At 39.4% G+C, this 26,706-nt stretch overlaps 1 protein-coding gene across 1 annotated transcript; it reads left to right on the top strand.

Moving 5' to 3' along the window:
* The first annotated feature begins 130 nt into the window (after window positions 1–130).
* On the top strand, window positions 131–26,676 carry taldo1 (transaldolase 1). Its single transcript, XM_049596250.1, has 8 exons — window positions 131–321; window positions 5,858–5,981; window positions 9,579–9,686; window positions 10,186–10,317; window positions 13,009–13,184; window positions 20,528–20,725; window positions 23,128–23,273; window positions 26,144–26,676. Exons 1-8 carry the CDS (start codon window positions 222–224, stop codon window positions 26,174–26,176), a joined length of 1,017 nt encoding a protein of 338 aa, XP_049452207.1. The 5' UTR covers window positions 131–221; the 3' UTR covers window positions 26,177–26,676.
* The last annotated feature ends 30 nt before the right edge of the window (window positions 26,677–26,706 follow it).

Genomic DNA, 26,706 nt, shown 5'->3' with positions numbered 1-26,706 from the left:
ATCATTATAAGCAACACGTCATACTTCTGACTGTTTCCTTTCATTGTTTTCATTTGCAGTAATGTACTCTTTTTCCTGCACGAGCTTCCTTAAAGTCTCACCTGTTTGGAGCGCGCTCCCGCTCACTGCTTCCCTCTTGCGTCGCGCGCTCCCGTCACTCTGACATTCCGCCTGCCCTCACGTGCTTTCTGTGTATAAAAGGGTCCCAGTCTGTGCTCATCATGACCAGTGTGTCGCCAGACAAACGGATGAAAATGGAGTCAGCGCTGAACCAGCTGAAGAAGTACACCGTGGTGGTGGCGGACACCGGAGACTTTAACGGTAAACACCGCTCGCCTTCAACCCCATGCTAATGTTAGCCTGGTTAGCATGCTAACTAACTGACCAGGAAGGATAATGCGAATGACCGCGGTGTCAACTGTGAGCTGCAACTGTTAGCATCGATCTCATTTCATTTACACCGGCATGCTAATGTTAGCTAGCTAACTGCGAGGCTGACCAACTGATGGAGGGTTTTATGATAAGTTACGCGCTAACTACTAGCGTTAAAGTTGACAACCTGTTAATCCGATTACTTGTTATTACCGTTACCTAAATTAGTGACAGTAGCTACTTTACGTTAGCCGCATTAGCGAACAAGCTAACTTAGATGACGTCTTTTGCTTTTTCAGTTCAAATGTGAGTATTTTGTTTAAATTAGCCTCTTAACAACGTCACAAATGCCACACAGTGCAGCTACCTACAACTTGCACCAAACAAGCATGTGTGTGTTGTTAAAATACAGATGATATGGTCGCTAGACTAAGTTTTATCCTGCTGTGCACCCTGAGTTAACTCGCAATAAGGTGTAAAAAGTGATTTTTGCTTCCTTGTTTGTCCCTGTCGTGCCCCAGAGGAAAGGGTCATGTTTCTCAATGGGTCAGAATGAGGAACTGTGTGCAGTAATACAATTACACTGTGATGCAAACCAGATAGTTCCTCGCCCAGAGCTTGCAGACTCATGATGACATGACAGAACTGGTTTGTGCAGCCAGGGCATGACTCTGGAAAACTGATCGTGATGCTCTTATTACGCAGCAGAGCAGTGTGCTTGATGTTTGCATGAACGTTTTTAAATTTGATACAGCGTGACTTATGTAAAATTGGATAATTTGCTCACTGTAACTTAGTCAAATGATTCTGAGTTGATGCATGCATACAGGAAATGGGCTCAAGAACAGGAACAGCTGTGCAGTAGTGTAATTATAATGTGATTAATCAATCAGTCCATCAACAGAAAAACATTTTTAGTAAGCGGTCATTGTCTTGAGTCAGTCATCAAGCAAAAAATACCAAACATCACTTGATTCTAGCTCCTTTAAAAGCAAGTATGTCGCTGTGGTTGTGGACTCTTTGGAACTTGTCAGTTCAACTTAATTTGTACAGTACCCTTTTATACAAGGTTTATTAGGAACTGTTTTCATACATGCATATACAACCAAAGCACACACTGAGACACAGATGAACAGACATAGCAAAGAAACTGCTCCTCAGACATAAAGCCATGATTGTACATACATTAATCTTCAAAGTTTACATTCAAGTTAGCGCAACTCAAACTTCATTACAGTTAACAAGTTGATAAAGTACAAAAAATGAGCAGTAAAATTATTGAAGTCTAATGTACATCAAACAATTTGAAGATTTCAGCTTGGACTCTGAAAAAATGTCTTTTCTGACATTTTTATATGCTAATAACAATCAAAAACACAATTGAGTGATTAATCGACATTGATAATAATACTACAAACTAAGCAGGGTGACTTGTTTGCCTGCAAGTACCAAATACTCTTACACATAACTGATTAATCAGTTAGTACATTAACAGTCATTGTCTTAAGTCACTCATCACGCACAAAAAAAAAACATCCTTTGCTTCCAGTTCCTCAAAAGCAACTGTGTGCTATTTTTCTCATGTGTTATGGCTTTGGACTGTTTGAAAACTTAACAATCAATTCAGCTTGATGCGTATAGCACCTTTTCATACATTTTTGTTGTTGTTGTTGTTTTTATACATGCATATACAACCAAATCACTCACATAAACACAAATCACAAAGAAACAGCTTCTCAGACATAAAGCCATATTTGTACATACATTAATCTTCTTCAAAGTTTACATTCAAGTTGGTGCAACTCAAACTTCTTTACAGGCAACAAGCTACTAATAAAGTACGAAAAATAAGCAGTGGAGTCTAACACACATTAAACAATTTGAAGACATCAGAGGAACCGGACATTTTTCAGACATTTTTACAATCACCGTATCAATCAACTGATTCATCAACAGTGATAACTGTTAGTTGCAGATCATCTGTTCTAATACAATACTACAAACTAAACAGGGTGATGACACAGTTTGCTTGCAAGTACCAGATACTTTTTCACCTAACAATGCCCTCCACATCAGCAGTCTCCTTCACACAATGCTGATCTAACAATGTAATCACTACATCTAGCCCTAGTAAATACCTCTGTCAGAAATCTCTCTTAGAGGAAAAAAAATAGTTTGTGATCGTGATAAGAAGAGTGATTATTCAAGATTTATGCAGCCATTGGTTCCTCTTTTTTTTTTTAAAAAAAAAAAACATTTAAGCTTTGGGTGAATGTTGTAAGATTTCCAAGGTTTCACTAGACAGCCTACATGTTTAGACATGTTAACATCAAGCAGCCTCCTTTCTGTTTCTCATAAGAAATGCAAGAAGTTGGTCAAACATGGTGTAACACCACACTCTTGCTTCACTTACGTAAGTGGGGAAAAAAGGTTCTTTAGAAAAGCTTTAAAGTAACTGGAGGGGGTTCTTGTGAAATTTTGCCCAAGGCTTCTTGGTAACTAATTATCCTGCACAGTCACTGATGGGTTTAAAGAAGATGTGCATTTAGAGAAGGTTCCTTGTGAGATGAAGAATAGTTTACCATTGCTTTGGGCAGATGAGAGACTTGTGTGCATACTAATGTGACATTTAGATTAAGGTAGTAATCTGACTGTGATATTGAACAGGCTGGATTTTTTTTCCTATCTAAAGTTATTTTGAATGTAAAGCTTGGTTGCATGAGGTGATTTAGTTGCTTATATTTCCATGCACCACAAAATTGCGTACAAAGCTGGGGATTTTTGTGCACACATCTCCTTTGTAGGATTTAGTGACATCTAGCGGCGAGGTTGGAGATTGCAAGCAGGGTTGGAGATTAATTTAAAAGTCCCACAGCCACTCAATAGATTACCATTTTTCTTTTGGCTGGTGTCTGGTGCAGTTTTCCAGCCCTGATTGCAACCATTTCAAACTTCTGCTGTGTGCCAGACTCGTAGTGGCCATTGCAAAAACATGAGTGGCCCCATGTAGAGGCAGTGTTTGGTTTGTCCATTCTGGGCTACTGTAGAAACAACATTGTGAAATCCCGTAAAAGATTTCCTTTTACCGGATGGAGGTTGGCTCCATGTATGTAGATATAAACGGCTCATTCTAAGTTAACAAAAATGTAACAGTACTTAGTTTCAGGTGATTATACACGAATGAAAAGAAAGTTATAAATATTATATTCCATTTCTGCCAATATATTCCCCTAAATCCAACACACTAGACCAGTCAGAGCACATTCATCAGTGAGAAAAGAAGTTCTTTGTTTGTCTTATTTTGTGGCTGATAAGATGTTTCTCAACATGCCTTTACACAATCTCTCCGGACATTATAACCCTGATGCTCCAACTAAACACCAAATCACACAAGTGCTTTTTCTTAAGATAAAGCTGCACTTGTACCATAATTAGAAAAATTGCAATAATTTTGCTAAAATGTGCATTTATTTATTTATTTATTTATTTATTTGACCTTTATTTAACCAGAGATTAAAAATCTCTTTTTCAAGAGTGTCCTGGCCTACACATGATTACAGAGACCAACCATGACACACTGTGACATTGGCATATAGAAGATTCAGTACAAAAATCCTGCAACAGTGCTTTGAAACGGCTGAGAGGAACCAGTGAGAGCAACTATAAGATGCATATTCACGTTCAACTTACAAATGACTTTTAAAAAAGTGACATCAGAATTCTCAACTAAAAATTGTAAAAGTTCTTAGGTGTCAGCTTGTACAAAAAAGTCTGTAATGGTGTTCTATTATTTACAATCTTGTATTTGTGTTTAAGGTTTCCTTCATTTACTGAAGGCTGTATATTTACCCAGTTGATGAATTTAACCCCAGGTATTATACAGATCCAACCCCATCTCTTGGGAATGCTGCTGCAGTCAGCTCTTGAACTGTGTACAGTCTTCTTGAACTGTTGATCACGAGTATTGAGTCCAAACCCACTGACCTGTAGAAGGATCCAGTTTCTTTGTTTTGAAGGGGGGTTGAGAGATAACTGGCCCCAGAACAGACACAAGCTTTGTTCTAAGGCTGAAGAGCTGGCAGCGCCCAGCGGACTCGGCAGCAACAATCGAGAGCTGACATAAAACCACTGTGCTTCATGAAAAGGCTGCTCATGCATATCAAATTAAAAACTGCAGTTCAGTGCTGTAAACTGCAACAGGATGTTTTTAATGTACAGCTCTGTGGGTCACAGAATACATTAACTCAGGCCTTGTTGTGACACAAGGTTATTCAATGCTCAAGTTGATTTATCATAATCGCTAGGGAGAGTTTTTAGCATTAAATATTCCATCAGCTACTTATTCAGGAGATTTGCACTAGTTGGTGGGTAATCACTATGTCTAACATTAAATTCAGAGGTGCTGCAGCATCAGTTTTTTTGCTAATTACAGGAGTCCAAGAATTCCCAACAGCATATAAACAACTTTTGGTAATAAGCAAAAGGGCATTAAATCATTCATCATTACCCTACTTAAGCTTTTGTCCTCCTAAAGGCGGTGTTAAACTGTGTTCTTTATGTCAGCAGGAAAAACTAATATACAGCTGCTTCCTCAGACTCTGAATTCTTTCTTTTCAGGAGATGGTACAGCAACATTTTTACACAGTAGATGGCGCCATTAGACCTGACAGCATCAGTATGTTGTAGATTCAACTTGACAGTTCTTCCTTTACTTTGGGACCTTTTTAACTTGCATATAGACGCATTTTGAACAAATGAGATCAAGGAAAAACTTGTTTGAAGTTTGGTATCTCAGCTTGATAATTGGTGGCCAGCTGGTTAAAGTTTGTCAGTTGCCAGTACAGACACCTCTGGGAAAGGTTTAGATGGACTTGCAGCCAGTGATGTATTCATAAATGCTAAAATTAAATAAATTAAAATGATTTTAATTATTTTTTACTAAAGTGCTTAAATAAATAATAAATGCAAAAATAAAAATCAGACGTGTAACAATCAAGGGAAACAATTAGTTGTTACAAATCCAAAATTTTGAATGCCATCTTTGTACTTTGCCCTTTCTCTTTATATTCACTTATTTTTTTTATAGAGCAGTCATTTAACTCATGATTTGAAATTTGTAAATAAATATAAAGAGAGAGAGAGGAAGAAAATGAGAGTTATGGACATATTTGCAGTGTTTTAACTTTGGTAATAAACTTGAGAGTGGGACAGTGTTAATTAACCTCAGCTTTGCCAACACCTGCAGAGCAATAAGGAATTCAGTTAATCATTTAATGGTGCTTCACTGGATCAGAAAACATCCAGAACCAAGAAAAAAAATTATTAATTTTAAAATAGGTAATTAAGACATCTACCTAATTTCTATACCAGACTTGTGGATGTCTCATATTTGATATTTACAAGACTGATTTCTGTGAGAATTCAGGTTTTGGGTGTGTGCGTATGTGACTTTCAAATAACTCTGCCCTGTCTTCCTGTCCTGCAGCCATTGACGAGTACAAGCCTCAAGATGCCACCACTAACCCGTCCCTTATCCTGGCTGCTGCCAAGATGCCAGCCTACCAGCACCTGTTGGACCAGGCCATTAAATATGGCATCGCCAAAGGCGGGTAAGATGTTGCACACAAGTGAGAGCTCAACCAAACACCCTGAAATGAAACCATTTCTTTAGTTGTAATACAGAGGGATGTGCATGAACTTTTATTTAGTGAGTTGTTTTCATGCTTTGTTGTTCTCATACTGGAGAGTGCACAAATTTCAGTGATTTTTAGAACACAAAGTTTTGGTGAAAAATATGATTGACTATTTCAGGTAGTTAGGGGGCCAAGCCCGCGGGGCCAGTGGTGCTGGGAACCCTATAGTTTTTGTTCGGGTTTTTATTATTATTATTATAGTTTTTCTCTATTTTTATTTTTCCGTTGGTAAAAGTGATGCTGCAGGCTAAACCGTGCAAGGGAGGGTGGTGCCATTTGGAGGGTTGGTCCAGACCCCTGCACGTACCTCAGACGCAAAAAATGACATAGGTCCGTCAGCAGGGGGCGCTATAACCAAGGTCAACGCGTTTTGGGCTATAACTCCCACACTGTATGTCACACATTCAAGAGCCTCATATCCCCAGATTCCCTGAATAGTGCTGAATCACCTGGGCTGGGCCACGCCCATTTCCGCCTATAATTTTTTTTCACAAAATCATGAAAACTGGAAAACCTGCTTTTTTAAACTCCTCCTTGGGATTTTGTCCAATCGGCGTGAAACTTGGCACAGACAGTCGTCAGCTGGACCTGATCTAAAGTTATCAAAAGAATTTTGTTCGGTACAAATATGCACAAATTATTAACAAATACATTTTGGTAGCTACCTATAAAAACACGAACTGTTGCATATCTCAGTCAAAATAAATGCTAACAACACTAAATATGAGATCCTTGCTTGGCATGTGACCCTGAGGGTATGAGCCAAATTTGACTAATGTTGGCCACTAGGGGGCGCTGCAAATATGGGAAATTTATATCTCTCAAATGGCAGCACCGATTTGTACGACATTTGGTGAGTATGATGCTGGGTCACTCCTGAGGCCATAACTTGAAGTTTATCACGACTGGTCAAAGTGGGCGTGGCTTATTACAAGATCAACAACAAACATTTATTTTTACACTGAGGGCTTTGAAATTCACAGGGTATATATAGAATAGCACACAGACCTGCATATGTCTCTTAATAAGTTGCTACACATCAAAAACCTAATTTTTCAAACTCCTCCTAGCGTTTAAGCTCCATCTGCACGAAACTTTACACATACAATCTCCAGACTGGCCTGATAAAAAGTTATCAAAAGAATTTTGCTACTCCAAAAATGCGGTACTTATAATAAATAAACATTTTTTTTTTCTGCTAGCTAAAAAACACATACCATTGCATATTTTTGTCAAAGTAAAAGCTATCAACATCAAACTCAATTCACTTGTTTCATAGGTCAACCAGAGGCTCTGTGCCAAATTTGGCGCAAATTGACCAATAGGGGGCGCTATAAACAGAGAAACATCAAGTAGCATGAAAGTTGATCAGATTCGCATGAAATTTGGTGAGCGTGATGCAGAGTCGCTCCTGAGGCCAGCCATAAAGCTTAGTGATGTTTGGTCGGGGCGACACCCGGGGGCCGAGTTGCGCAGGGAGGCTTGGCCCCCGTTCATAACTGCTTGCACTTCTAGTTCTTATAATATTTGTAACATTTTTGCAGACAATGTTTGTCCTTAAGGATTAAATTGTGCTCAATTTTGACTGTTTAGACTTGTCTTACTTCCGTTTAGACATAAGGTAAATTAGTCATTAGGAACAGTAAAATAGCTGTTGGATTACACCGAAGGTCAAACCTGAATATAAACAGCTTTAAAGTGTCATTTGCTAAAGAAAGGGAACATTTTATGTGGTTTTGCAGATGTTGCTCAGAGCATGATTCCCCTGTGTAAGTTGATGACAAACTTCCTTAATTTACAGCAGGCAGTTAATGGTAATGTGTTAGTTGATGCATTTTTAATGAATATAATTCTTAGACTTATGTGGTGGGACTGTGGTTAAACATTTAAAAACTGTATTTAGTGTTTGGAGATGTTCTCCACACTTTGAGGAGATGGTGATTGGATTTGTGACTTTGCAGCTCGCTGGTAGCATACTTAATCTGTCAGATTTTGCTTCAGTCAAACAGCCTTTTTGAATGTGCAAAAGCAGCTTTAAGAACAATATAACAACTACACAATGACTATTTTCATAAAATGTCTTTTGCGTTTGGTTAAGGGGAGACACCTCCAGTGAACTGGGCGAAATTTCTAACAGATATAACCATGAAACTGCCCCAGATGATTAATTACATTCAGTCAGTTATTTATTGTATTACAAGTTTTATGAAAATTTTACATGCAAATATACAAATTATGCATTGTGTATTTAGATATATGCTGATTTGCTTACATTTCCACAACAGACATCTGAACATTGGATAAACCCAGTTTCAACACTTGTGTTTCTTCTTTTTTGACACTTCGGAGTCAAAGGTTTTTAAAGAGAAAATTGTGGATCTCTCTTTTTATCACTCCATAAATTGGAAAATACTGTCAACACTCATTAAAAAAACAAAACAAAAGTCACCATGGTTTCAGGACTGGAATGTGAAATGACCATAAACTTCAATTAAAAGCTCAGTCCCTGTTAAACACCCAAGCCCTTTTACTAGACCAGTGTGGATACACATTTTGACAAATAAACGACGTCTCAATCAGATGCTTGGTCTGGTTGCCAAGAATTTCTTTTTTTTATAGATGTTCTTTAGATGTATGTATAACCGGGTTGTTGCCTACCTCAAAGTATGCATCCATTCCTCGATTACCTGTAAGTTATCAGTTTATCAGTCCACTGATCAAAAGAATCAAAGAGGTGTTTCATAAAAATTAATCCAAGTTGTGAGGATTGTTTTAACAGGATAGAGTGATGTTGTGTTGGTATGCTGGGTACCGTAATCCTCGGGTGCCGTAACACTCTCTGTTTGATGCACTGCGTGCTGGAGCTAGATCAGATGAATGATTCATTATTAATATATTATCTGAAGCCTAATTTTTAAACAAGTAATATTTATACTGGTTTAAATAAACTATTCGATCGTATTTCCCGTCTTTGAGCAACAGTTTTGTGTGAAAGAAATTAAAATCCTGTCCCAAATATAGGCCTGTTGGTGTCAGTGACTTAAGCAAATAATATCCCAGGCAATTAATTGAAGTTTTACAGCAGTCAGTGCTATGAAGGATATCTGAACAAACCCTGGGTCAAAACCTTAAATATAGAAAGGAATAAAACAAGAAAGTTTTGTGTGTGCAAGTGCTGCTGAGGTGCTGCTGGATCACAGTGTGAGGACAAAATCTTACTTGAAGGAAATGGCTTGTAAAAGTATGTATTGTAAAATCCCCTACATCTTTAGATAAAAATTTAAGACACTACAGGTGAACAGGGTAAACTTTTAAAATACATTGAAACTCCCTTGGTTGATACTTCTCATTTTTTGTATTAAAAATGTATATTTTATGTATATTTTTCTCCTCTTGTCTGAAAGAAGACATGTTAGAGAAGAGAAAATAGTCCAAAAACTTTAAAAAGACCAGTGCATGAAAAAGGGGTGTCTCTCCTTAACCAGCTCTCTAAATGTTTCCTTCTCCATCCAGAACTGAAGAGGAGCAGGTAGCAAACACTATGGACAAGCTGTTTGTGAGTTTCGGGCTAGAGATCCTCAAGAAGGTCCCAGGCAGAGTTTCAACTGAGGTGGACGCCAGGTAGGTGCAAATAACATGTCACAACATAACAATTATGACAGTCGTATTACAAAATGTGCACTGTCTTGAACACTTCAAAATAACACGTGGACTGAGAGAGAGATCACATTGTTGGTTATGTCATCACTCTTGTCTGAAAAATTATGGTGTGACTCTCTCTGGAGGCTTACAGTAAATGCCTTCTATAATGTTTTGCTGTTTTGTGTGATACTGTCACACAATAATCCCACCCTTACAACATTAAATTAAGGTTGGAATTTCCTTAACTAGTCAGCAGCCACATCAGTCTCATGCTCACGGACATGTGGAAAGGAGGAGCCGGGGATCAAAACCAGCCCTTTGCAATTACTGGACGACCAGCTCTACCTGCTGAGCCACCACCACTCAATACATTATTTGAAATTAGTCTTAGATAAAACAAAATAATTGTGTCCCCAGCTAGACTGTCTCTCTGTGTTTCAATGTGTAATGGCTGTGTTGTTTTCTCTCCATCTCACAGACTGTCTTTTGATAAAGATGAAATGGTGGCTAAGGCCCTGAGGCTCATTGCTCTCTACGAAGAAGCAGGCATCAGCAAGGAGCGTGTCCTCATCAAGCTGTCATCTACATGGGAAGGGATTCAGGCCGGCAGGTGCGCATGTAATGTTATATATGCTCGCTTACCGTTAATTATCTCTGCCATGCATAAGCCTGGAGGGGATCATGCGTTCGGTGGCGTGTTTGTCCATGTGTGTATCTGTCTGTCTGCAGCAAATCTCACAGACTACTGGATCAATCAGCCTAATATTTTTTTGCACACATTTATGTTTGTATGCTCATAGACCTCTTGTGGTTGTTGTGACGCAGAATTTAAAAAAAAAACATGTTTTATTTACTGTGATATATTGTCAGTGACGCTGACTCAACACAGTCACAAGGATCTTCAGATTAATTCCATACCCGATATGTTATAATCCACTAAAGTTAGGCACGATACGAGATGAATAAATCCCCATTGTTATTATCCAGACTGTAATGGGCCTTTCACTCTGCCATGCAGTAACACGCCACCTCCAGTCATTTCAGTGAGGGCAAAGCAGCAGAGTAGAAGCGCTTTCAAACACAGCAGCAGGGATATGAAGCAGTTGCCTCCCCACGTGAGCGTGCACAGATTTTGCTTCACTGCACAGAATTCATCGGCTTGATCTTCTGCTGGTTGCCGCCTGGCTTTGGCCGATTAAATAGCAGGCATCGTGGAAGCAAAAACAAGACGATAGCGGAGCTGAGAATGTTGGTGTCTGAATACGTGGAAGTACAGTGCTAGCAACCGTGCAGGACAACTAGAAGAAAAACTGAGCCATGGATAACATTTGAATAGGGATGCACAATACTGGATTTTTTGCTGATATCTAATATGATGATATATTACAACATATTCAGTAGGGCTGTACCCAAATATTCGGATATTCGAATATTCGTTTCTGTGGGTAGGTATTCGTTATGAAAATTTGGTATTCGATATTCGTGGGGGGTTTTTTGTTTGTTTGTTTGTTTTTTACATATTTTTTGGTGCTAAATGTAGTCTTTTTGTTGTTGGTAAATGTAGGTTGTCAATAAAAATCTAAACTTTTAAATTGCATTGTTCAAAATGTGAAAATATAGTATAGCCTACCAACGTAGCTTGTGTGCACGGTACGCTTGAGCGCATCTGTCTGAGGCTGTGGATCAATGCCAAGTTTTACCACTTTATCACAATTCACTCTAACTTGTAGCTGTTTTTTCGCTATCTTTTGAATTTAATATGAATTATGGAACCGTTTTTGTCAGCATTTGTTTCCCCCGTTTTGTACAGTAAATTATTGTTTAAAGTTTCAACAAGTTTCTTTTGGAGTGCGTGACACAAGTGTGTTTTGAAAACGACTGCAGACTGTCACCTGCTCAACGCATCAGTACCTTCGGATGCCATGACAGTAATAGCCAATAATGTCAAAATATCATTTACAGACCGATTTAACAGACGATCACTGCTGCCCGACCCGCAGGTCCATTTGCAGGTCCCGCGGGTTACGGGTCGACTCGTGCATCACTACTCAGCTCAGTCTATAAATGCTGTACACAGCAGTAAGGCTATAGACATTATATTCTTCAGGCCGGCAGAACCAGCAGCGCATCGGCTCTACAGTGCACAGCACTGCTGATTAACCATTTTATTGCAGCACAGAGTGTCCGCCAGCAACCAGTTACTTGCAGAGGCTTCCTACAACTTGTTTCAACGGTTCCGATTTAATCAGAAGACAAATTAAACAGGATGACTAGCCAGTGTGAAAATCAAAAGAAAGCATAGAATAATGTACTGAAGGAGACTGTTGTGCCATCACATTTTTTTGTGGTTTGAGAGCAAAGATCCGGTTGCTGCTGTGCAAAACTCTGCAATATAATTAGGTCCGAATGTTAAAAAATGGTATTCGGGACAGCCCTAGTATTCAGTGATCAGCAAGTCTCTTCTGTAGTGGAATTAACATCATATCATGCATGCATACTGTTATCATGTATGTTGGCTGTATGTTGGCTGATTCTGAGAGTTCATTTTAAAGCTGATATTTTTAATTCCAATTATTTGCTTGCCTGCTTTTTATCATCCATGATGCAGGCATGAATAAACCCAAACAATACTCAACAATAATGATGCACCATTGCCTAGACATCAATATGAAGCCAGCCTCCAGGAACTGCACTAAACTGTCAGATGATTCTTAGAATAGTGGCAAGACTATGTAATGTAGGTTCATGTGGTGCACTGTGACATTTTAGAGACCAAAAATAAATGAAAACTATGTCAAAATAAGTCAGGTTGCAGCCTTTACCCAGTCATGTTTGTTTTGCTCTGTGAAAATAATTGCAGTTGGCTGAGTGCCACGCAGGTAGAATTTGGGGTGTTGGCTTATCAGCTTCACTCAGCAGTTCATACAAGGAAGCCTCGTGGGTACATCACGTTTTCTTGAGTGTCCCAGTTGGTTTCAGAAATGAACTTATTCCCATACCACTCAGAACATTCAAGACACATTGTTGTTGCAGGGAGACAGTTTTATGACCAGATACCAGACATTCATGATGCTGGCAGACAGAGTGCCCCGCCCGTCAGACCCCCCGCCCTGCCTCACTGACGAGGAATCAGTGATCTCATTCTTTTTGATAGTAAAAAATATATAGTTATAAAAAAAACAGAGTTGATGTTTCAGGCTGATATATTCTCCCTTAATAATGTGTAGTTTAAGTATTGCGTGGACACATTATTGAATGTGACTTTTTTATGAAATATATTTGTTGTGTTTGTTTTGTGCAGGGAGCTGGAGGAGAAGCACGGCGTTCACTGCAACATGACCCTGCTGTTCTCTTTTGCCCAGGCTGTAGCCTGTGCAGAAGCAAAAGTCACACTTATATCACCCTTCGTTGGACGCATCCTCGACTGGTACAAGGAGAACACAGACCGCAAAAGTTACGAGCCACATGAAGACCCAGGTAATGGAGGCCGTCCATTATACACAGAACATTTGTTTTCGGAGAGAACTCCACAGGGCACCTTCAACTTCCAAAAAAACTTTTAACACTACCATCTCACTGAATGAGGAGGTATTCTTGTTTTAACTGTTGATGTTTGACACCTCCAGGGTGGGAGGTAAACTGAAGTTTTAATTGGTGCACTGAATACATTCACAGTTTTCATGAAAAACAAAAACATAATTAGCGATAATTTTGTATCAGCCCCAAGCTCTCTAATTTGAAAATTTAGTAACTCAGGCCTGAAAGACAGTGAGCTGTGACTGTCACATAAACATGTGGCAAGTGTCCATGCATCAGTGGTTAGAGAGAATAGTCTGTTTCCAGTTTGTAACAGTTCCAGTTTAACCAAATTTTCAAAACTTGGCAAAAGAAAATGCAATTTATGTGCTTTTTCATCCACGACTGTGATGCAGATATTGGGAATCGATCACGAGATGATGTTATTAAAAGAGCACCAGTCAAACCTCCAATGAAGGAAAACAATTAATGTATAATAACAGAACACCATGGACAAAGGAAATAGAGAGTTTTGAGGAGGGCTGGGCGATATAACGACTGTGTACGATTTCTTGATATATTATCAAGGAAAATATAAATTTAGACAACACTGTTTATGTCGATATAGGTCCTCTCAGCACAGCTCCGCTCACTCACTCACAGTTTCTCCAGCAACACTCAGAGACACAGAGCTGCTCCTCTGTTTAGTCTGTCTGTCAATTCATCTACAGTGTGACATCTGTATTTTGCACGTGCTACGCTAAATCAGTGTGTGAGATGAAATTACTGCAGAGCACATGTAATCCAGCGTGATGTTGTGATTCTAGAGGAGGCAGTTAGACGAGGTTGTACAGTTGACATCGCTGCCGTCATTTCTGGTACCTTTTATAGGAATTCAAAGTAAGTTTAACAGATTAACGATTGTGATCTGGAATAACATGCCACCACACCGGAGAGACCTCTCTGTCTCCATTGGACGCAGTAATGTACACTTAATAGAAACAACAACTTTTCCACTTCCCTCAAGCGTAAAAAAATGTTTGGGATATTTTGAGACTTATTTTATTGTATTTTTTTGCCGTTTCCATTCAGGTTTTTTTATGTTCATATTGAAAATGTGCCAAAAAAGAGGTGGATGGAAACGCACCCAGTGTCTTATCATGTGGTCTTATACAACTACACTGATGTGTCTAGAGGAGGCAGTTGGACGAGGTTGTACAGTTGACATCGCTGCCCTCGTTTCTGGTACCTTTTAGAGGAATTCAAAGTTTAACAGCTTAACGATGGTGATCTGGAGTAACATGCCACCACACCGGAGAGACCAGTCTCTAACTAAACCTGCCAGTCTTTTTATGAACATTTTTGTGTCAGTTGAGGCATCAAGCCTTCGGATGTAGGATGACAGACTAGTGATGACAGCTGTTGAGTGCCGTTTGTTCTGAAGTTCTTATAGAATGTGATTTTTCATCTTTTGTCACATTATCAGGATCAGATTGGCCTGCCACTAAGGATTATTTACATTATCTGTAATCTGCCCGTCGTGTTCTAGATTAATCGTTTTGTTGATTGTGTGTTGAGTGAAACACGCCCTGTGTATTTCCCAGAGCACAAGGTGACATCCCCAGATTGTGTGACCAACATTCCAAAAATCCAAAGCTGTTCAGATTATCATCACATATGACAAAGAAAAGCACCAACGATCATATTTAGGAAGCATGAAACCAGCAAATGTTTGGCTTTTTTATGCCTCCACACCAGCGATAGTCAGGCCCAGAGGCATTCTGTTTTGGGTTGTCCATCTGTCCCATTCTTGTGAGAATTCTTGTGAGCAGAATCTCAAGAACACCTTTAGGTAGGGCTGAGTGATATAATGACTATGTATGATATATCAATATTTAGACAACAGTTTATATTGATATAGGGTCATGTTACGTTACATAACACATACCAGTGTGCATCTCTCCTCTCTCACACTCTGTGCACAGCTCTGCTCCACTCACTCACTCACAAGTTCTCCAGAGAGGCACGGATCTGTTCCTCTGTTTAACCTGTCTGTTAATTAGCTTACAGTGTGACATCTGGATGTTGCATGTGCTACGCTAAATCGGTATGTGAGATGAATGAAATCACCGCAGTACCACATGTGGCTGCATGTGTGGGAGACAGAGCTGCTTGATTGTGTCAGGTGAGCACATGTTTGCTAGTTTGTGTGTGAGGTGGATCACAGCGCGTCACCGTTCTTGGTAGTTGTAGTCGATCGTGTGGCATGGAGACAGCACCTGGATGAAGGCGACAGATGTGTTTTTATACAAGACGTAAATGTGGACAAAGTGTGTTTCACTCCTTCCCTCCCTCGGCCACTCTGTTGACGGTCTGTGTATAAATAAGATTAATAACCCAAATAAATGAAACTATTAGAATCATTTTCCAGCGCTAGATTCATTTTGAAGGCCATGGAAAACAACTTTTTAAGTTCCTCCACATAGATATTTAATAGTTGCAAACTACAGTGGATTTAAGTCTAAAGTCAAATGTGATCAGATGATGACATGATGACATTTTATATTAGGTTAACTTCGCTGTGACATCATAATGTTCTGCAAAAACACTCCTCTGGCCATTATTCAATGCCATATCTCAGGAACAGAAAGAGAGACATTGGATCAGATACTGAATGGGTGACACCAATCTTGGGTGTCCACCTTGAAACTGTGCTGATTGTATAGATCTTGTGTGTTGCTGAGGGACAGGTGTGTGTGAAACATCCGTGTTTCCACAGACATGAATGTAAACTGTATGTGCAACTTGACTGGTTGGTTGAGGCATACAACCTCAATGAATTCTAGTTGCTTAAAAAATGGCTCAAATAGTTCACAGATTTTCAATTAGTTGTTTTTGTCAAGTGTTGAAGTTCCTTCCTGCAGCCGTTCAGGTTTTCAAACAGTTCAGCCTTTTGCCAGTTTGTCTGGTGGGTATTTGTAGATGTTTTTGGGCATGGTGACAGCAGTCCTCTCCCTCTGTCTCTTATAAACTGAGAGTTTGATATCAGAGCAGAGAGCTTGGAGCAGCCTTTCTTAAGAGGAAATAAATACTCTCAGTGGGGAAATGCAGCATTGCAGGTGCAGCCCAAATATAGCAGATGATGTCTGTTTAGGTTGGATGTACTTTTCTGGACAAAACAAACTTTGTTGATCTGTTCGCAGTTGGCCAAATATATGAGGATCCATTTTCTTAAACTGATTCTTACACCACTTTAAAATTGACCTAACCACTAAATTTGGAACAGTCATGATTCTGTTCATAAACGTCATCACATTCACAGGTGCGTCTGTATTGTTGATGAAACAGCATTGCTATAGGTGCTCCCTTTTGTTTTGTGGAAAATGTGACGCACATGTTTTGTTCGTCCCCTTGTAACCCCGTGCCTATAGATACCAGGAGAGGATTGTCGGGAACAGGCAGTTCTGAAAGTTAAGCGATAGAATGATAGTTTTATGTACCTGTGTGGTGATCCATGTGCAGCTGTGTAAAAAACCTGATCCATAACTAAGAAATGACACATGTATAAGAGTGGGGGAGTCACTGCTGTCGTTTGACAGCAGCTCGTTTCTGGAATTTAAGCCGTTGATGTGACATAACTGTCATGTGACAGTATGCATCACTCAGACAAAGATGATGCAGATGGAACACATACCTGCCAATTACATTATTAACCTCTTCCACTGCGTAAGAAAGCCGGCGTCCTCGGCCGACATTGCTGTCTTTCAGAGGCTAAGCGGGGTGATATGTTTTTTAAACTAGAGTGAAGATTCTGTTTTATATAAAACTAGAAGACCTCAGGAGACCAACCATGACATGCTAGCTTGTCGGGAGGGGGTTAAATAACACTCCAAAGCTGGGCGACTTTTGGCGTGTTGGGCCAAAAACATTCAGGGTTTTTTTTGCACACAGTATAAATGTGTTATTTTCACTCGTGGTATTTGAATATTGCTGCATACTGGGGTCCCAAAACAGTCTTAGAATTGTATTAATTGAGTATGATTGAAAAGCTGAGACTGTTGCGGATTCAGTGAGCCCTGTTTTATTCATCTGTGATTATATTCGTCCTCATATTAGCCATTTTATTGTAGTGGGATCATTTTTTTAACCGACATTGCAGTCTAAACTGATCTATTGTGACCTCTGGGATAATCACAGCCTTGTGAAACTTTATAACCACATACTGGAGACCTCGGGCATTTGAAGGATGTACAGCTCTCATAAGTATATTGAAAATCAGGGGGTTTCCAGAACAGACGGGCTCGCCATCCAGTCACCAAAAAATGCAATTCTTACAGTGAGCTCCAAATGTCAAAAGTTATTAATACCAAATCACAACATAGATTTTTCTGTGGTGTTCCTCAGGGTCTTGGTGTTGTTCAATTTTCAAATGGTACAGGGTGTCTACAGGTCTTTAAAAAGTCTCAAAATATCTTAAATTCAGTGTTACAACAATAAGGACTTAAAAGTCTAAAATTTGAATTTGTGAGATCTTGACTACTACAGACACTTTATCTAATTTAATTTATCCATTGTTCATTTCTTTTTGTGAAAACAAGTGAAGACTTTCTGTGTAAAAGTCCACATTTCTAATGTTACAAATCTTTAAAGGAAAATATAATACTGTCATTTTACTTCATTCTTGCACTTACCTGTTGGCAAAATGTAGATGGACTTAAGTAAGTAAATAAATTTTATTTATATAGCACTTCTCACAGAGAGGACTCACAAAGTGCTTCACAAGTTAAAATACAAAAAAATACAATAGCAGAAACAATGCAAAATACACACACACAAAAAAAAAGTAAAGTGCAACGAAATACAGAGATGATACAATGGACTATTAATGGAACGCAAGCCTAAACAGATGTGTTTTTAACTGCTTTTCAAAAATGTCCACGGAAGAAGCCGCTCTCAGCTCATGAGGTAGTGCATTCCACCATTTTGGTGCAACAGCCTTAAAGGCTCTATCACCTTTAGTCTTGTGTGAGGGACAGTAAGTAGGTGGCCTTCAGCGGACCGCAGTGACCTGACAGGACAGTGAAAGGACACCAGATCCGTCAAGTATGCAGGTGCTTGACCATGGAGGGCTCTGTAAGTGATGGTCAAAATCTTGTGCTGGATCCTGAAATTAACAGGGAGCCAGTGTAAGGATGCCAGGACTGGAGTGATGTGAGTGAACTCACTCTAATAACCATATTCCTTCTTAACACTTACCCCTGCACAAGACCCCATATACACTACTTACCTTCAATGCTTAAATAAGTAATTTGTCCAAAATTCTGATCTAAAGTTGGTCAAAAAGAGTCATAAAAACATTAAATTGAACCGTCTAATACCTGTAGACACCCTCTGGTAAAAATGGTTTAAAAATGGGGGGGAGTGGAGGAGGTTAATCAGTTGAACGGGAAGTACTTCATATATAATATAATTGGCACTGTCTGAACGTGATGGCGCCATGCCCAGACTGCTGTTAATCTAGTGTAAGCAGGCTGGCAGCTCACATAACTGCTCTTGACACCAGTTTGCAGTGCGCCACTGGACTGCCCATTGCACTCCACCTTATTGTGCACCCTTCCTGCCACAGCAGCGCTTGGCGAGTCACCAGAATGACTAAACTGGAGCAGGAGAGGATACAACTTCACTGTGGCACAACGAAAATGCCACTGACCACTTTGGCCCTGCACTTGCACAGAATCCAAAAAACCTCTTCAGATAAAACATTATCTATTACCTGTGTAGTGAAAAAGACATTTCATTCAGCAGAGAACGGTGTTCCTGCACATTTAATGAGGGGATTGTAAAGCTACTAGAATGGTTTCAGAGCCTCATTTAGTAGCCTTTACATGGAGAATACCTATAATATGATGTGATCTACGGTAACACCAGGCAACTCCACACAAGGCCATTGAAATCTCTCTCTTTGCATAGCCTTCCTTTAACACACACCACGCATTCCTGTGGGTCATACATGACCTCACAGTCTAGTTGGCTTAAGCCCTTGCATTGGTGAGCTGTATTGATCCATAGTATGCAAAATGTCACAGCAGCTGAGTGTTCGAAGTTTCTTTGCACGGGCGGTGTCTTCTTTTCCCTCCATGCCCCTGTAAACCGGTGCAGTGCTGTGGACACACCAGAACGGTAGTACCACTGTTTTCAAGTGAAGAAATGATTGAGTTGTTCCCATGATCCGGTTGAACTTCTAATATATATATTTTTAAAACGCTTAAAGATTCAGGCATCACTTAAAGGTATGTCATGCAGGAGAGCCAGTGAAAACAAATGCAGTACTCCTAGTTGTCATATCGACATTTAAGATGCGCTGATTGATTCAAAATGTGCAAAAAAAACATTTCGCCTTAGAAGTTGGCAGCAGCTTTGTGCAGCACAGTGAATAAGATACATTTTTCTCAGTCTGTAGCTCACTAACTTTGAACTCATTAAACTTCCTATTTATTTTATACTTGACTAATGTAGGCTAATTAAGTCAAATTCATTTCTACAGCACTTTTCACAGACACAGGTCAAAGTGCATTAAAGGGCATTTATAACACACAACAAACAAATATATATATATATATATATATATATATATATATATATATATATATATATATATATATATATATATATATATAATTAAAAGTAATCATAATGTATATGAACTTTCCATGGTAGGAACAATTGTTGCATAACCTTTAAAATGAGCCACATCTTGGCACGCAACACAGGTCTGCTTCTGCTGTACTTAAACAACCAGCACCACACCCCTGCTTAGAAATGTATAATCTATAGGCTTGCTCTGTATATGAATAGAAAATTGATCTGTGGAGATTAAATACTATTAAAGGAACAGTGAGCAGGATTTAGTGTCATCTAGCAGTGAAGATTGCAATCAACTGAAACTTCTCCTGGTTAGAATTCCTTCAGTGTTCATTGTTCAGGGGGTTTTTACCAGGAGCCGAACGTTCTGCATAGGTCTCTTCTGCTCTGAAACAAATGGATCAGCTTATTTAAAACTGTGAATAAAGACGTTAAGTTTCAGAATTCAACATTTCACCTGAATTTTCCACCACAACCACCAAAAAAGGAGGAACCACATGAATTAAAATACTATCTCCTTAACAAACATCCTTTTCCTTGAACTTTGATAAGGCTGTGTTTTAACTTAAATGGGATGGCCAGTCTGGTCTGACATCACAGATGTTGTCATGTTGAGCATTTAATGCATTTGGCTTTAAGTTTGTTCTCCCCTCCTTCCTCAGGTGTAGTGAGTGTGACCAAGATTTACAACTACTACAAGAAGTATGGCTACAGCACTGTGGTGATGGGCGCCTCCTTCAGAAACACAGGGCAGGTGAAAGCCCTGGCAGGCTGTGATCTGCTCACCATCTCCCCAGGGCTGCTAGGAGAGCTCAGCCAGGACCACAGCGCCATCACAGAGATGCTCAAAGTGGAGAAAGGTACTGTTGTGTGAGCCAGAGGCTGCATTCCTGCAAAATACTGCTATCAGCATTAACTTTGCCAGTTTTATTTTCATTGTGTACAAACATACAGTGAACTAGAAGCATAACAAGAAGACATTTGAGTATTATTTAAAACACCAAACCAAGATGATTGCAGTCTCATTTTGGATTTTACAATCAGAGTCTTAACAGCGTTTTAGTGTCATTTGCAGGTGTGCTGTGATGCTGCTCCTCTCCAGAAACACACACCACAGATATATTTTTACACCCGTCTTAAGGTAGCTGCAAAACTGATGGAGCATAATTGATGGATGAGAGGAGCAGCTGCTGCAGAGATGAATGCAAACTTTTAGACACTGGTGTTCTGCTGCTCCGTCTGTGTCCAGAGTACGCTCTGCCCTCCGAGTGTGGTGCAGTGAGTAATCGAACGATGTCTGTATTCCGATAGCGCTCCTAATGAACAGTCCAGCTCAGATAATAGAATATCAATACGTGGCGGCAGATGTTGTAACTGTAAGTGAATGTCTGGGAAATCGTATAAATAAACTACGTCACATGCCCCCATTGACACAAGAAGTTCATTGACAGTCTGGAGCACATTCCAGGAAACCTCCGTCAACATCACCGATGACAGCAATGACCTCACTGAGTCTGTGGTGGATTTAATTTGTAAAACAACCAAGGCAACTGTCCCCAAAACTACAAGGAAGTCATTCCACAACCAAAAACGATGGATTACCAAAACCATCAAACATGGACAGTTATAAAACAGCAGCAGCAGACAGAGTAAATTCCAATGCTCAGGTTACAGGCACTGACGGGATGTCATTTCCCCGGAGTGGTGCCTTTTTATGATTCCATGCAACATATAAATGAGTGAGTGATTGATGTGTGCGGCGATAAACATTCCAGAACTTTAGTTATTACTTTGGCCCGGGGGGGGGGGGCAGGGCGGCAGGGCAGTGACTGTGGATGGCTTTATCACAGTGACGGTTTCGGTTACACCCCTGATGAATACATATTTTCATGACATGAGGAAACCATACCTGTAGCTTATATGTTCTTTAGCTTGTGTAAATGCAGACAGTGTTGGACTGACAACTGCAATTAAAATGTCTCAGGATACTTTATACTTGCGTCAAAGAGATAAACATGTTGTTTTTGAAGGGAGGGGTTGTCAAGAGCTCCGATGCTCCCTGTCATCGCCCGACTTCAGAGGGCACAGAGAGTTGAGATGGAATTCAAAATGCGTCAGATGACACGTTGCCAGCTTGATGTTAAAACCATATAGACCCACAGAGGCAACAAATTAAACTTCTAACATAGATGTTACCACGTTTCAACATCTCCATCCCTGCAGTATAGATAGTTACTACAGTAATTTTGTTCTTGAGGAAAGAGTACTGATTATAAGGCACGTTGCTTTGGGGTTTTTATATCTTCTCTAAAATAATCTGTTGATGTTGTCCGTTTCAAGGACTACTTCACCTGCAAAAGGATAATTTGTCTATCAGTTATTACTGCGTGTTATGTTAAATTTGTGAAGAAAACTTTGTATTTCTTGCACATTTCCACGGTGAGTGGAGAATCCAAAAAAAAAAGCAAGCATTCTTAATGAACTGAAGTCATTGTGGACAACGTTTAACAACAGCACAGCTATATCAAAACATCTTTCACAAAGTCTCACAAAACTTGTGCAGTTCAATCCAAGTCATTTACCCAGTCGTATGCTCAGTACTTCCCAAACACATGCATTTCACTGAAACATTCAGCTCTGCTCGAGTTGAAACACACGTGTGCGCCCAGACATGTTATTCATGCATGAGAATGTTTGTACTGTTGTGTTTTAAATCGTAATGTTTTAACAAAAACGCATTTGGATTATTAAGTGTACGACTGAATAAATGAGGCTGGGATTCTTCTTCAAAAGTTGTGTGAGCGTTTGTAAACAGATGTTTTGGTATAAGTTTGCTGTTGTTAAACATGATCCCTGTTTCCCTCACTTCATAAAGAATTTTTTGGATTCTCCGTTCACTGTGGAGGCATGAGAGAGAGAGAGAACAAAATTTTCTTCATGAATTCAAAGTAACAGGTTAAGTTATTGATAGACAAACTGTTATTTTGTGGCCTTTTAATGGAGATTTTAGTGAAGAAAAAGCAGGTTAAAAGATCGTGAATACAAGTAGTAAAAAATATACTTGTAAATCACTAGTATAACTGTTTGGTTTTTTTCTACTTTCTACTATTAACGAAGGCATTTTCTTAACATCCCAAGAAGCCCCCTTCACTGTAAACCATCTTAAACATCTTTTTTTTTTTTTTTACAACCATATGTAAGACCTGAAAACTAAGAGCCCTGCACTTGTTTCCACCTTGACCTTGATGGTTTGTGTTTGCAGCCAAGGCCTGCGACCTGGAGAAGATCCAACTGGATGAGAAGGACTTCCGCTGGCAGCACAACGAAGACCGCATGGCCGTGGAGAAACTGTCGGACGGCATCCGCAAGTTCGCTGCTGACGCCATCAAGCTGGAGACCATGATCAAAGTATGTTTTTAATTGTTTGTTTGGCAAATGTTTGTCTACGAGCCTGTTTACACCTGGTATTAACATGCATCTAGGTTTATGTGATTACAAGTGGATAGAGAAATACAAGCTACCACCAAGACACTCAAACCACTTGCTGAGGTGGTCGGGGATGTATTTAACCACATATCTTCTGATGCTTACTGATGGGTCAAAGCAAGGACTACGTCATCAGTGCAGGGTGTAGTGGTTATTTTGGTGACAGCACACCAATCTTCTATGACATGCCCATTGTGCGACAAGGTGTACAAAACCTTGCGTCACCTATAATCGTTTTGCCCTACGGAAGGAGATGTGTTGAATTCTGATGGCAACAATCTCTCCAGCTGCACTGACACAAAGTGACTAGTGTGCATGCTAGTGACAACTGTGCGCTGGACCCTTTGACCTTCTGTATGAGCAGGGTCAGGGAGTAACAGAATACAAGTAATGAAGTTACATATTTAAAATACCAAGTACCTGAATACAGTCACTCATACTTTGTATTTTACAGTCACAGTGAAAACTGGGGACATTTTGCAACATGCAGTTACTTCCTTTAAAAATAATTGATAATAAAATAATTAAAAATGATTACCTGAAGGGATTACATTATGTTTCTTGTTTTATTTGTGTCAACACAGTGTCTTCACAAATGCAAAGCAAGCAGTGTCAGTTTGATTTTGTGTAGCTTTCCATTAAAAGGTTCAAACTGGCCATGAGCAACAAAGCGCTGCCGATTTGAGCTGAACATTTGTCAGACACCCTGTTCCTATTTATTCTTGTTGCTTGATTTGAATGCTCCACACAGGGACAAGTAATGGATTATTTATGAAGTTGAAATGAGGAGTTATCTATGCATAAACCTCAGTGAGGTGTCAGCCGACTGGAGGGAGTTGGCAAGGAAGCTGAGAGTTTGTGGTAAATGACCGTCGCTAATAACAACCTACTTGGCACTGGTTATGTTGTGTGTCATTTCCAGTACATTTCACATTATAAAACGTATTTGAAAAGTGGTTACACCTTGAGTCGAGCGTGCAGCTGATAGTCTGTGTGGTTTCTTCACATGATGTAACAGAAATGCATAGATTTTGTGTGGACAGAAAGCGCCGCTCGTTTGCCGTTGGAACACGGTGTAAAATTCTTGAGTCACGCGTTTCCCGTAAACTGCTTTTAAGAAAGTGTGTGCAGTGCACGTGCTACATGATAGTGACAGAGGGGATGCACAGCCAGGAACCTGTCATGTAGTTTTGAGCTCAGCAAGACGACTTGCTCAGGTATTACAAAAGTATTTAGAATATGTTATTTAGTGTAAGTAATCTAATGGAGGGCATTACAGATTACATTTAGGGCATGTATTCAGTTATCTTTACCAGAATACAGTTTAAAAGTAACCCTACCAACACTGAGTATAAATGACATGGGCAGAAACACAATCTGAACACAAGTGGTCAGCTGCAGACGCATGACGGACACAGGTGTGATCTGCGATGTGTCTCAGCTGTCCTCTTGCGATCTGATCACTGAAACATGTCAATTCCAGGTCTAATCATCATTATCTGGTCTTGCTCTTAAAGTGTGAGATTAAATATCTTTGTCATTATATTGTCAGTGATTTATCGGTTGACATAGATATATACACAGACAGTGTTGCAAGTTGTTTGCACAAGCTAATGTGCTTGCTCGCAAAGTCAGCATGTTCAGTTGATGTGAAGACGGCTCTTTGTAGAGCATTTTGCACTCCACTGTATACTGCCCACTTGTGGCGCTCTTATGGGAAGAGCAACATGCAAAGACGTAATGTGGCCTATAACGATGGCATGAGACTGCTTCTAAAACTTCGATGATGGTGCAGTGCCAGCCAAATGTCTAGGCTATCATCATCCAGACTGTGGGGCCTCTGGCACTCCAGCTTGTTTGTGGGTGCAGTTTTTTTTTTAATTCTGTCCATTTTTATGAATTTGTAAAATGACGTGTCTGGTATTTTTTGTCGGGTTTTTTTTTTTTTAAAGACATTTTTATAAATTGTATTTATTATATTGTATTTTTGTACATAGATGATTGTTTTTGTGTGTGGTATGCTATGGACTTTTCTCTGTGCCCTGTGTCGTCTTCTTCTGATTCTTCGTCTTCATCTTCTTCGTCGTCGTCTTCTTCTTTGTCTTATTCTTCGTCTTCGTCTTATTCTTCATCTTCGTCTTATTCTGAGTATTATTATTATTATTATTATTATTATTGTTGTTCTTCGTCTTTTTATTATTCTTCATCTTATTCTTATTATTCGTCTTGGTCTTATTCTTATTTTTCGTCTTAATCTTCGTCTTATTCTTTGTGTTCTTATTCGTCCTCATCTTATTCTTATTATTCGTCTTCATCTTATTATTCGTCTTATTCATCTTTGTCTTATTCGTCTTATTCTTATTTTTCATCTTATTATTCTTTGTCTTATTCTTATTCTTTGTCTTCTTACTCGTCTTCGTCTTATTCTTCTTATTCGTCTTATTATTCGTCGTCTTCATCTTATTCTTTTTCGTTTTCTTATTCGTCTTATTATTCGTCTTACTCGTCTTCATCTTATTCTTATTCTTAGTCTTATTATTCTTCGTCTTCTTATTCTTATATATTATTATTATTATTATTATTATTATTATCATTATTATCATTAGTAGTAGTAGTAGTAGTAGTAGTAGTAGTAGTAGTAGTAGTAGTAGTAGTAGTAGTATTAATCAGGCTCAGTGTGTGCACTCGTACAATATATAATAGAGTATATAGTACAGAGATGATTTCATTTATGCCATGTGTTTGATAAGCTGTGTCAGCTGACTCTTGTTTTTTGTCATTTCTAATCACAGGAGAAAATGCTCAATGCGAAAAACGGCCAGTAATGGACAGACTTGGCGTCTCCGGCTGCACTGATGGGAAGTGTAAGGTGTTAGCAGGCTGCCTTCTTTGACTCCAACTACCTGAGTGGAGGTCCAAAGCACCAGAAGGCCTTCCCTCTCCTCATCTGACCAAACTACAGAGACGTTCCTCCTGAATGGACACCCGTCCTCTCTTACGCTGGGATTAACGCTGTGTGTTTTCTGACCAAACATAAATGGTGACTGATGCTAATGTGGGTGTGGAGCTGCAGTAACAAAGTCTAATATTTGCTAGAAATTTGACCAGAAAGGGATCAACTTTGCAGATAAAAATGTCTTAATGACACTTAGTCTCACTGAGTAATATGTGACTACTAGAATGGACCATGAGCACTTGTTGGCAGGACAGGACCACAATTTTTCTATCGACATTCGGACAGGGCAGAACTTGATAAAAACCATTGTCTCATCATTCCTCAGAATTTTTTGCTCTTTGAATAAATAAAAAAATCTCAGTCATTACAGTTGTGTTCTGGTTCTTTTATGCTGTCTGT

This window comes from Epinephelus fuscoguttatus, linkage group LG2 (assembly GCF_011397635.1).
Source record: "Epinephelus fuscoguttatus linkage group LG2, E.fuscoguttatus.final_Chr_v1".
In the NCBI taxonomy this organism is placed as follows: Eukaryota; Metazoa; Chordata; class Actinopteri; order Perciformes; family Serranidae; genus Epinephelus; species Epinephelus fuscoguttatus.
Note: the sequence above shows the minus strand (reverse complement) of the source record. Positions and strands in the feature narration are given on the sequence as shown.